The sequence below is a fragment of the Felis catus genome, chromosome B4, assembly GCF_018350175.1.
Source record: "Felis catus isolate Fca126 chromosome B4, F.catus_Fca126_mat1.0, whole genome shotgun sequence".
Classification (NCBI taxonomy): domain Eukaryota; kingdom Metazoa; phylum Chordata; class Mammalia; order Carnivora; family Felidae; genus Felis; species Felis catus.
Window position 1 is genome coordinate 141,276,071 of NC_058374.1, and position 12,198 is coordinate 141,288,268.

The 12,198-nt window shown below is 53.3% G+C and overlaps 1 protein-coding gene across 1 annotated transcript; it reads right to left on the bottom strand.

Annotated features, from left to right (window-relative positions):
- Positions 1–9,171: 9,171 nt before the first annotated feature.
- LOC123386787 lies at positions 9,172–12,170 on the bottom strand. Its single transcript, XM_045062541.1, has 2 exons — positions 11,084–12,170; positions 9,172–10,944 (listed from the first exon to the last, which is right to left on the bottom strand). The coding sequence occupies exons 1-2, from the start codon at positions 11,706–11,708 to the stop codon at positions 10,310–10,312; spliced, it is 1,260 nt and encodes a 419-aa protein (XP_044918476.1). The 5' UTR covers positions 11,709–12,170; the 3' UTR covers positions 9,172–10,309.
- Between the last annotated feature and the right edge of the window lie 28 nt (positions 12,171–12,198).

The window sequence follows — 12,198 nt, forward strand, 5'->3', positions numbered from 1 at the left end:
CACAGTGGCATTTCTGATAACGGGAACCCCCTGGCGAGACCCCCGGGTCTTGTGTCCACGGCGAGCCCTGTTACGCATTTGGCGCGCGGGAGAAGAACCTGGCGGGCAGCACACGGTCGCCTCCGCTGTGTAGCCTGAGCACGCGTGCACGCCCGTCCCACGCGTCTCTGCCGTGTGGCGGTGCACACGTCTCCTGATGGCAGCTCTGTGCCAATGTCCAAGGAGGGCCAACCAAGGACACAGCAGGGGATCGCGCTGCCATGGTTTCCGCAAGAACTCCCACGGGTGTTGAGAGCGATGCCGTATGGAAGGCTTTCACCAGTCTTCCCCACCCGGGGTCTAACCAAGCTCCACCAAGTGAGTCCCGGAGGCTAGGACGGATGCTACCAAGTTCAGTTGGAGCCCCCGGCTCTCCCCGCAGGAGTTCTCGCGCCCCCCACTTGGGACACGGAGAGCAGCGCGCGGCTGCTAGTGAGTTCTGGGCGCGGGGGGGGGGGTGCCGGGGGGGGGCTGGGTCGGGGCCGGGGCAGGCGCCGTGTGCTCATCTGCCTGCAGGCGGGCGTCTGAGACAGGTGTTGGCGCACTTTCCTCCTCCTCTGTTCGCGCTTCCAGGATTGACTCCGGTCTCCGCATGTGGGAGGGTCCGCCCAAGGACCACGGACCCCGTCGTCCCTGGCCCCCGCTGGGACAGCCTCCCAGTTTGGTGAGCAGGGCTGCACCCCGGAGGCGCTTGGAGCCCAGCCGTCCTGGCTGTGGGGCTGCCCGAGGGCAGGAGGGGGCGACCCGCTGACCTGCTTTTCTTAAGGTTCTGTCCTGAGAGGGAACATCGTGAGAATCGGGGGACACCGAGCATCGTGGATTGTGCCCCCAAATCAAGGGAGCACAGCATACCTGCAGGATGTAACCGGTCCGCTCTGGGACCCAGGGGCCCAGGCCGGCTGCTGGCACGGGGCGGTGCTTAAAGGGGTCGTGGTCCCTGCTCCTCGGAGCCCGCCGGCGGTCTGTGCTGTTTCTCAGGGAGGTTTTCTTGGAGCGCAGCCCGGCCGTCCACCCCGCCCCTGAGCTGCGATGGCAGAGCCGCTGGCCCACAGAGCGCGGCGTCCACAGGACAGACTTGTTCTCCTGCTTCTCAGCGGGTCTGCCTTTCTGTCCAGCCCTTAACTCACGTGGGCCGGGCTGCTGTTGTCCGGTGAGGCCGAGTGACCGTGTGCACGGGGGGCGTTCAGAGGGGCTGCGGACAGCGCGGGCTCATCCCGGGGGACGGAGCTCGGCCCCCCGGGTGCCGGCCGCACGGAGGTTCACCACCTCGTGAGCACGCGTGCTCGTCCGGCGCCAGGGCCGGCAGGTGTTTATGGAACTGGGTGCCGCGGGCACTGTGGGAACAGCAGACCGTGTGTGCTCCTGAGCTGCTGACGGTCCCGCAGGAAGAAATGGCCCACGTTGACGGCAGGGAGCGAGGGGGACGTGGCGAGGCTTTTCAGGAAAGTGGGTCTGTCCTCCCGTGTTCCCGCCTTTGCTCTCCACGCAAACCCAGATCGTGAGCTGCGTATTTCAGATGCTGCTCGATTTCTCCAGTCACTCGTAAGAGAAAGCCCTTATGAAATGAACTCGGGATCTCACTTCAGTGAATAAACGTGTGTTGAACAAACACTGGGCCTTCTTTAAAGTTAAAATTCCCTCCTCCTCCACTTCTGGCTTTGAGGCAGCAGCTGGCGGCAGACCAGGGCTCCCTGAGAACCAGCCAGGCCGGAGGAAGCAGGGCTTTAAAAAGGGCTTTTCGAGAACTGCAGAGGGCAGGCACCCAGGATCTGCGGGAAGAGTCCAGCTCAAATGTGGGTCCTGCAGCCACAGCGTCCCCACGGGAGCTGGGGGGCCAGCGGGAGGCCGGCCTGCACGTAGCGGGCTCGGCTGCACCAAGGTAACCTTTCCGCCCAGAGGAACGTTTCTGTGTCTTTCAGTGAAAGGATCCAGAGCTTCTGTGACTTTACGTAATTCATTCGGACTCTTGCTGAGAAAATATAAGAGTCACAGGTGATCCGATCCAGTTTTCAGACTCGGACTTTGTGATTGATCCACTTGGGAAAGTTGACGGAAGGGTAGGGATTGTCACCAGCGAGTGACAATCCGTCAACACAGGGACATCTTAAACTGAAACGGGACAGGTCAGGGACCCAGTGGGTGTCGGAGGAAGCGCAGCAGAGGCCGTCGAGGGTGGGGACGCCCGGGGCTGTGCCCGGCTGACCCAGACCTCAGCCATCCGCGGCAGGTGCCTTGAGCCCCAAGCAGGATAAACTAAAACTAAACATCACAGCTGAGTGCCGGGAACCAAAGACAAAGAGGAAATCCGAAAAGCAGAGAAAAAAGACACCTTCACGTTCAGAGAGACTTCTAACAGAAGCCGCGGGGGCTGTCGCTGTGGAGCGCGTCTGCCAAGGGTCCTCAGGAGTAACGGCCAGCCCAGTTCATGCTCCTGGAAAGGGGCCTCAAGATGAGACAGGATTCGGGCGTTGAGACAAACAAGCCTGAGAGAATCTGTCACCACCAGCCCTTCCCTGAGATGCCCCAAAGGGAGCCCTCCAGACAGAGGGCAGAAGGGAGAACGTTTCTGGGTAAAAAGTGGGGAGATCGAAATGACTCCGAAACAGGAACATCTTTTCAGGGTTGGAATACAGCCAGACTTAAAAGCTTGTCACACAGGCAGCAGCAGAGAAGGGACCGTGTGGGGCCCTTGCGGCCCCAGAGGCGGTAAAGGCAGGAACCCGAATTCTAAAGACTCAGATGCACGTACTCTCAAAGACAGACACTAAAGGCAATAAAAATGTTTAAGAAACTGACCAGGAGAAAAATGGATTAACAAATAATTCAGGGGCACCTGGGAGGCTCAGTCCATTGAGTGTCCAACTCTTGGTTTTGGCTCAGGTCATGATCCCAGGGTCGTGGGATCGAGCCCCATGTTGGGCTCAGTGCAGAGCCTGCTTGGGATTCTCTTTCCCTCTCAAATAAATAAAGTTAAAAAAAAAAAAAAAAGATTTAACAATCACTTTAATCCAAAAGAAGGAAAGGAAGGAACAGATGAGATAGCAAGAAGCAAACAGTAAACGGGGGCGGGTTCAGCCCAGAACGGGGGGAGTTTGGCCGCTAGGGAAGAGCCCGTCAGGTCGTGCTGGGTTGTGCACAGCAGTCAGCGGGCTCCAGGCAGGAAGCGCTTCCAGAGAGCTGCACGTTCAGTGGACGACACCGTCCTCGGACCCCCAAACCCCAGAACACGGCCGGCATGGGCCGTGGGCTTCAGTGTGGAAACGGGTCCCGCCCCCTCCCCCCCCCCGACCTGTGCTGCCTCAGTTTCCACCCCTCACCCGGGCCGGGCACTCGCAGTGCTGCGTGGCCCCCAGGGGACGAGGACGGTGCAGAGGAGGAGCGAGGGGTCGGCCTCCACCCTGCACAGAGGCACTGCTGGGCCCGGCTGGTCAAGGAGAAGCAGAGGTGGGAGGGGTGGAGGGAGAGGTGGGGTGAAGGCCGAGGGCGTCGAGGAGGGAGGCGAGCGTCCACACGCACGAGTGTCGCGGCCCCGTCTTCCTGTCGCTGTCAAAGATCCGGCTCCTCCCGTGGGCCCATCTCTGGGCCCTCGCGCCCAGGCTCCGATGGCGCAGGCTCCCAGCGGCACGGCCGTCCCCGCTCCGTGCTTCGGGGCTGACACATCGCGCTGTCGTGGCGCCTCATCCTCGCTTGCATACTTTGTGACGTAGGTTGGGCTTGTACCCGGGAATTTTTCCCGTGACGTTTTCAGTTGGCGCTGGGGTTTTACAGTTCAGTAAGCACTCTGTCACGGTCACCAATTCAGAACCATGAAAGGAGTTTCTTGTATCTATAAACCTACTGAATTTTTACCTCGGGAAGTGAGTCGCTGAGTGGGGGCCGGGGCGAGGTGGGTGCGGGGACACAGCCCCCTGCCGTGGGCACTGCCGGGCCCCACTGCTGGCGGGCCGGCCCTGGCGCCCGTGCCGGCCCCTCCAGGAACACGCTTGTCCCGCACAGGCCACCCCACCACTGTTGGCGGGCCCGGGTCTCAAGCACAGGCTTCTGGGGCCACGGGGCCCCGGGCCCGGACCTCCAGTTGTCCTCCTCCATTTCCGAACGGCTGCCACAGACCCAGGTGTCGTGCCTTCGTGTTCGCGTCCCGAGCGGGGACACCTAGGCTGCCGCTCCCCTCGAGACTCAGACGTGGTCTCCGGGGTTGAAAGCTTCTCCAGAGACCGACTGTCCTGCACGCCCCGGTCGGCTTTTGTCCACTCTGCCGGTCTCTTCCCATTTGTCCCCCTGCCCCCGGCACCGTGGCCTGATCTCCAGAGTGCCACGCCTCCCCCTCAGCTTTTTAATTTTCCGTGGTACTTTATGCTCTAAAAGTTCTAAATTGATTGCCAAGTTCCACGAAAGATCCCAACAGTATTTTGATTGTTTAATTGAATTTACAGATCAATTTGGGGCACATAATTGTGTCATAGGTATACTTCAGACGACGTCTTTTTTGTACTGTTTACTTCTGATCTCTTTAGAAACGGAGTGGGGCCCTTCAGGAAACAAAACAGAGGAACAGAAGGGAAGGCAAGCAAAAGTAATATAAAACAGGGAGGAGGACAAAACATAAGAGACTCTTTTTTTTTTTTTTTTTTAATTTTTTTTTTCAACGTTTATTTATTTTTGGGACAGAGAGAGACAGAGCATGAACGGGGGAGGGGCAGAGAGAGAGGGAGACACAGAATCAGAAACAGGCTCCAGGCTCTGAGCCATCAGCCCAGAGCCCGACGTGGGGCTCGAACTCACGGACCGCGAGATCGTGACCTGGCTGAAGTCGGATGCTTAACCGACTGCGCCACCCAGGCGCCCCCATAAGAGACTCTTAAATACAGAACGAACTTAGGGTTGCTGGAGAGGTTGGGAGTGGAGGGATGGGCCAGATGGGCAAGGGACATTAAGGAGGACATGGGTTGGGATGAGCACTGGGTGTTATGTGTAGGGGATGAATCCCTGGATTCTACTCCTGAAGTCATTTTTACATAAACTACCTTGTATGTAAATGAAAAATAAACAAGTTAATTCATCAATTTTTTTAAAAAAGAAACGGCTTGGGGCCTCTCCCAGCATTGCCAGACGGCTCGCGAGGACCGACCCCGCCGTGGGGGCGGCGCGGGCCTTGGCAGCTCCCTCACCCCTCTGTGGCAGGCGGTCTTGCCGGGCCATCCCTAACGGCTTCTGGAGTTTTCAGGAAGGGAAGTGGAAGAGCTGCAGGTTCTGTCCCCACGGCAGCATTTGCCAATAACCATCGTAACCGTGGGGTCAAACGCCCCGCCACTGGGCACCAGGGCTTGGCGTCCTCACGCGTGCCCGATGCAGCAGCAACTAAAGTCCACGTGGGAGGTCCTCGCGCCAAAACGATTTAGCCTGAATTTATTCAAACCCTTAGACCTCATCTCCAGCCCACAAGGAGCACAGGGAGTCCAACGCCAGGAGGACGCCGTCGACAGGACGTCTGGGCACCCGTTTCTGAAGCTGGCATCGGAGCGAGAGGGGCCCGCGGAGACAGCGGCGTAGGCGCCAGGACGGCAGCGGCAGAAGCTGTGTGCGGTGGCTCTTCTGGAGCTGAGGAGAGCGTCGAAGGTTTGCGCTTCCCGGCGGAGGTGTGCACAGTTGTGTTCGTGCTGCTCAGCGTCTGCTCTGAGCACAGGAGCAGCCCCCCACCCCCACCCGGCCCCCGGCGGGCAGCTGCACGCCGGTTCCCGGAGCGGCTCGCACACGGCTTGCGGGAGCCGGGCTGGGAAACGGGCCCCGGCCTCCAGGTACCAGAGGCCCGCGCTCTGAAGGCCGGTTACTCCTGATGAGGGAGGTGCAGACAGAGACACGGAGGCAGGTGGCCACGCGGCGGGCCCCTTCTCCTGAAGTGACCTGCGGGGCAGTTGGAGGAGGCAGACACGAAAGACGTGCGGTTAAAGGCAACCACACGTGTGGGAGAGTTAGAATGTGACCCTGCTGTTCCAGGTAAAGGCTCTGAAAGGACATGAGAAGGCACTAAGTTTACCCCTCAGGCTGCTCCTTGGCCCCTAGACAGCCTACAACCATCAAAACATTTAAAAATAACCAAAAACAGCAAACCCTGGGTAAGGGGAACTCTGAGTTCAGAGTTACGGCACCAGTGGGCTAAAATGTCCCTGCACGAGGCACAGAGACAGGAGAAGATCACTGCCCGAAGGGGAAATAAGTCCACAGCAGCTGTTTGTGAAGACCTGATGGCGGACCTACTGGACAAAGACTTAATGGCCGAAGATCCTCACAGAGCTACATGTGGATGTGGAGAAAGCCAGGAAGGTGACACGGGAACAAGATGGAATAAACAATACCAGACCTAAAAAGAAAGCAAAAGGAGATTAGGGGCTGGCAAGCGCCATGACTGCAGCGCCCTGTCACCGGGACAGACTCAGGCAGAAGAAAGAACATGTGAACTTGAAGACAGGGCAGTGGGGTTTAGCGAGTGTGAGAAACAGAAGGAAATGAGACCGGGGCAGCGAACAAAGCCTGGGGACCCATGGGACACAGTCAAGACAGCCACCGTGCACATCGTGGGGGTCCTGGAAAGAGAGAGACATTGGAAAACAGAATGGCGGAAAACTTCCCAAATGTGATGGAAAACACGAATGTGAACATCCAAGAAGCGTGGTGAACTCCCCATGCAGTGAACTGAAGGAGATGCACGTGGAGACACATTATATGACCAAACTGTCAAAGACACGAGTCTTGGAGCAGCGAGCATCCTCACACATGAGATCCTCCGCAGGCTCACCAGCAGACCTCCCCCAGAATCTTTGCGGGACAGAAGGCACCGGGCCGCTGCCATCAAAGTGCTACAAGAAACCACTGCCCATCGAGAATCCTGCATCCGGCAAAACTGCCCTTCCAGACCGAGGGAGAAATGAAGATGTTCTCGGCACCCAGACGCCGAGGCAGCACGTGAACAGCACACCTCCTCTGGGGGTCACGCCGGCGAAGAGAAGGACACGAGCTGGAGCTGGAAGCTGCACGAAGAAGCACAGTCACAAAAGGTAAGCACACGGGCACCTGTTGTAACGATGCTTTGTAACTCCTCTGTTTTCTTTTTTCTGTTTTATGTCCAAAGTAAGCAGAAGAAATAAGAATCAGAGAAGAAATTCATGAAATTGAAAACAGGAAATCAATAGAGAAAAGCAATGAAACCAAAAGCTGGTTCTTTAAAAAGATTAATGAAATTGATAAGCCTGTAGCCAGGCTAACTAAGAAAAGAGAGAGAAAGGACACTAATTACTAATAATACAAATGGAAGAGGAGACATCATTACAGATCCATGGACTTAAAAGGATAATAAAGGAATAGTATGAACAACTATGCACACAAATTTGATAACCTAGATGAAATTAACCAATTTCTTGAAAGACACAGTCTGCCAAAAGTCACACAAGAAATAGACAATCTGAATAGGCCTATCTCTATTAAATAAATTGAATCAACAATTAATAACCTGAAACAGAAAGCACCAAGCCCAGATTAGTTTACTGTTGAATTCTACCAAACATTTAAGGAGAAATGATACCAATTCTCTACAATCTCTTCCAGGAGATAGAAACAGAGAGAATTCCTCCTACCTCATTTATGAAGCCAGAATTTCCCTAAAACCGAAACCAGGGAAAGACACTGTAAGAAAACTACAGACCAAAATCACTCATGAGCATAGATGCAGGAATCTTAAAAAAATATATTAAATCCAACAATGTATTAACAGAATTATATACACCATGACCAAATGGGATTTACCCCGGGTATGCAAGGTTTGTTGAACATTTGAAAATCAAGAATGTATTCCATCAGATCAACAGGCAAAATGAGAAAAGTTACATGATCATAATAGATGCAGGAAAAGCATCTGACAAATCCTATAGCCATTCATGACCAAAGCTCTCAGTAACCTAGGGATAAAGGGGAACTTCCTCAACTTGATAAAGAACATCTACAAAAAGCCTACAGCTATCATTACACGTAATGGTGAAAAACTCAGAAGTTTCCCTTACACTCCAAGGATGTCCTCTCTCACCAATCCTTTTCAACACTGAACTGGAAGTGCTAGCTATTGCAACAAGACAAGAAAATGAAATAAAAGGTATACAGATTGGTACAGAAGAAATAAAATGGTCTTTGTTCACAGGTGACATGATCATCGAAGTAGAAAGTCTAAAAGAATTGACGAGAAGACTTCTGGAATAAAGCAATTATAGTAAGGTTGCAGGTTGCATGGTTAATATACAAAAGTTAATAGCTTTCCTATATACTGCCAATGAACAAGTGGAATTTGAAATTAAAAACATAATACCATTTACGTTAATTAGCACTCAAAAAAGTGAAATATTTGGGCATAAATCTAACAAACTATATACAACATTTATATGAAGAAAAGAACAAAATTCTGATGAGCAAAATCAAGTAAACAATTGGGGAGGCATTCTATGTTCATAGATAAGACTCAATATTGTCAAGATGTCAGTCTTTCCAACTTGATCTATAGATTCAATGCAATTTCGATCAAATCTCAGCAAGTTATTTTGTGGATATTGATAAAAATTCTGAAGTTTACATGGAGAAGCAAAAGACCCAGAATGGCCAACAGAATATTGAAGGAGAACAAAGTTGGAAGAGTGACACTACCTCACTTCAAGCCTTATATAAAGCTACAGTTAATCAGAACAATGTGGTATTGACAAAATAATATACAAATTGATGAGTGGAACAAAATAGCCTAGAAATAGATCTCCATAAATCCAGTCAACTGATCTTTGATGAAGAAGCAAAGGCAATACAATGGAGTAGAGATGGGCTCTTCAACTAATAGTACTGGAACAACTAGACATCCACTCACACACTGATACACACTCACACACACTCATACACACACACACACACACACAAAAGAATATAGACACAGACCTGCACCCTTCATAAACACAACGCAAAATTTATCACATACCTTAATGTAAATGCAAAACTATAAAATTCCTAGAAGGTAACGTAGGAGAAAGCCTGGACGACCTTGAGTGTGGAGAGGAGTCTTCAGATACAACCCCAAAGGCATGATCCGTGAGAGAGAGAATTGATAGCTAGACTTTGTTAAAATTAAAATTCTCTGTTCCGTGATGGACAATGTCAAGAGGACGAGAAGACACTCAGACTGGGAGAACCCCTGTGCAAAAGACACATCTGATAAAGGGCTGTTATTCAAAAGGTACAAAGAACCCTTAAAACTCAACAATAAGGAAAGAGTTCAGTTGGAAAATAGGCTTAAAGACATTAACGGACACCAGAGATGTACAGACGGCACGTAAGCATCACATCATGTGCATCCGGCAAATGCACATTAAAACGAGGGACACCACACATGTCAGAATGGCCCAAATCCGGAGCACACACAACACCAGTGCTGGGAGGATGTGAAGCACTCCTTGCTGGCGGGATGCAAAATGGTGCGGCCACTGTGGAAGGCAGTTTGGCGGCTTCTTGCAAAACCAAACATTCTCTTACTTTATAGTACTCCTGCTTCCTGGTACTTCCACGAAGGAGTTGGAATCATGGGTCCTCAAAGCAGCTGCACCCAGATGTTTATAGCAGCTTTATTCATAGTTGCCCAAACTTGAAATGTGCATGTTCGGTGTGTGACTTCAAATCTCTGAGGCAATGATGGGCCTTCAGTAAGCGGACAGCCGCTTGGAGAAAGATAAAATAAGGCCTACCTTCACACAAACAAAAGTGAGCTCCAAACGGACCCGAAGTCTACATACAGAAGAGACACTAAGCAAACGTGGACAGAAAACACGGCGGAACTGACTGTGGGAAAAGCTTCCCAACCAGGACTCGGCACAAAACGAGCAATAAACCTGCAAAAAGGAAACCGGAAACTTCCACACGGGAAGGTACTTCCCACTCAGAGTGGAAAGAAAAGTGACAGATGGAGGCTGTGCAGCATATACTGGAGATAAAGGGCAATCACCCAAGCGTGTGCACATAATGTGAGAGGAATATGCCCCGAGTCCAATGGGAAATGGACAAAATATATGAACAGACAACTTATAAAAACAGATGGTTCTCAAACCTATGAAGACATTCGCCTTCACGCGTGAAGAAATGAAGCAAAGGGGCATCTGGGGGGGGTTCAGTCAGCTAAGCGTCCGACTCTTGATTTCGGCTCAGGTCATGATCTCACGGTTCATAGGTTCAAGCCCCGCATCAGGCTCTGTCTGCGCTAACAGCGCAGAGCCTGCTTGGGAATCTCTCTCCCCCTCTGCCTGCCCCTCCCCCCCTTGCTCTCTCTCTGCCTCAAATAAACATTAAAAAGAAAAAAAAGAATGAAGCAAAGTCCAGAGGCACCATTGCCCCACCACCAGACCAGCGAGGGGAGAAGGGCAGGGCAATGTGGCAATACCCAGCCAACTGGATCCACGCTTCCCCGTGACCTCGCATTCCCACTTGTAGGACTTCGCCATAAAGACGCACCTCGAACAGCATGAAAATACACGTGCATGAGGTTATTCAAACAGCTCTGTTGGGAGTCATGAAGTCCTGGCAACCACGAAAACGCCAGCATGCGGGAGGCTGGCTGAGTCGGCCACGGTTCATCCACACGATGAAGCACTACGTGGCTCCAAGAGGGAGTCGTCCCCGAGTAGAAGAGTGCTTTCCAGGAGAAGAAACAACGTGTAGTCAGCACACAGGCATCTTCACAAAGAGGACAAACCAGAAAACTGACGCTAGTTGCAAAAACGTGGAGGCGGGACAGGAGGGAGCCATGTCCCTGAGCGTGCCTTTGGGAAGAGTCCAGACTTCTGGAAGCGCGATCACGTTCTACCAATAAGGAGGATGGGAAGTCAGATCCCAAGACTGAAAGCAAACGGAAAGACGACAGCCCAATCATATTTTAAATGAAAACCACCACAGTGAAGCAGGAGGGTTCATCCGAGGACCGTGCACACACGGTATTTGACCACGAACCTGAAGCCACTGGGGACAGAATTCTCACCGTGGAGGGCAGATGTAGATACAGACAAGGCAGGCAAACGAGCCCACGGAGGTGGAACTGGAGGTGTCGGCATGGCGCCGCGGTCTCTCAAAAGCGCACATAGGTGTGTGCGTGTGGGTGTGCCCGTCCTCCCTCGCTGTCCACAGACACGGCCTAAAAACAGACATCTTGAAAGCAACACGCAGGTTTTGCACCCAGGCCTGTCTCCACGACCATTCCCCAAGAGGAGGCAGGGCCCCTCGGACAAATGGCTGATTTCTGGGCTGGGACAGAGGGACCCGAGAGCCTTGTGCCGGAAAGTAGGGAGGCAATGACACGTCACAACATGACAGCTCCCCGTGCAACCCCGGCACAGCGTGAGGGCCGGCAGCGATCCGCGGATGCATGCTGATAACCGATGACAAATATCTGAGCCCTGACCAATTATAAATGAGCGATAAGTGCCGGTAATACGTACATAATAAACACTGGGACAATTAGACCAAAGGGGAAAGGCGGGAGCTGGCTCGCATAGAGTGTCGGGCACCAGCCGGAGGCGGGAGGTGCTGCAAAGGCCAGCCTCCTCAGGGATCATCGGACGACATCGAGTCGGGGAGAGGCTGGAGCAGGTGCGCCCAGCGGACATGTCTGTGCCCACACTGCCTGTCAGCTGCAGTGGAGACCCAGCGGCTACAGGGGGGAGAGGCCGTCGCCTCCCTCCTAGGACACGCAGAGGTGCTCCATGCCGAGAGCTACTCTCTCGAGCGGCTCGGAAAAGGTAGCCTTTCTTTATGCACGTGAGCACGTGTGTGTGTGTGGCACGAGTGCATGTGGTAGGGTGCACGTGACGTGTGCGCGTGTGCGGCACGAGCACACGGTGTGCGCGTGCGTGCAGTATGAGTACATGTGGTGTGTGTGTGCATGGTGTGTGTACACACGTGGTACGCGTGTGGTACGAGTGACGCGGATGAAGTGTGAGCACGCGTAGTGCGATGTGTGCCTGTGCGTGGTAGGAGTGCACGTGGTGAGTGCACGGTACGTGTGTGCACTTGGCGTGAGCACACGCGGTGTGTGCGTGTGTGTGCAGCGCACCCGTTTCCCTGCATCGTCTTCGGCGTCTGGTGGCGTCAGATGCG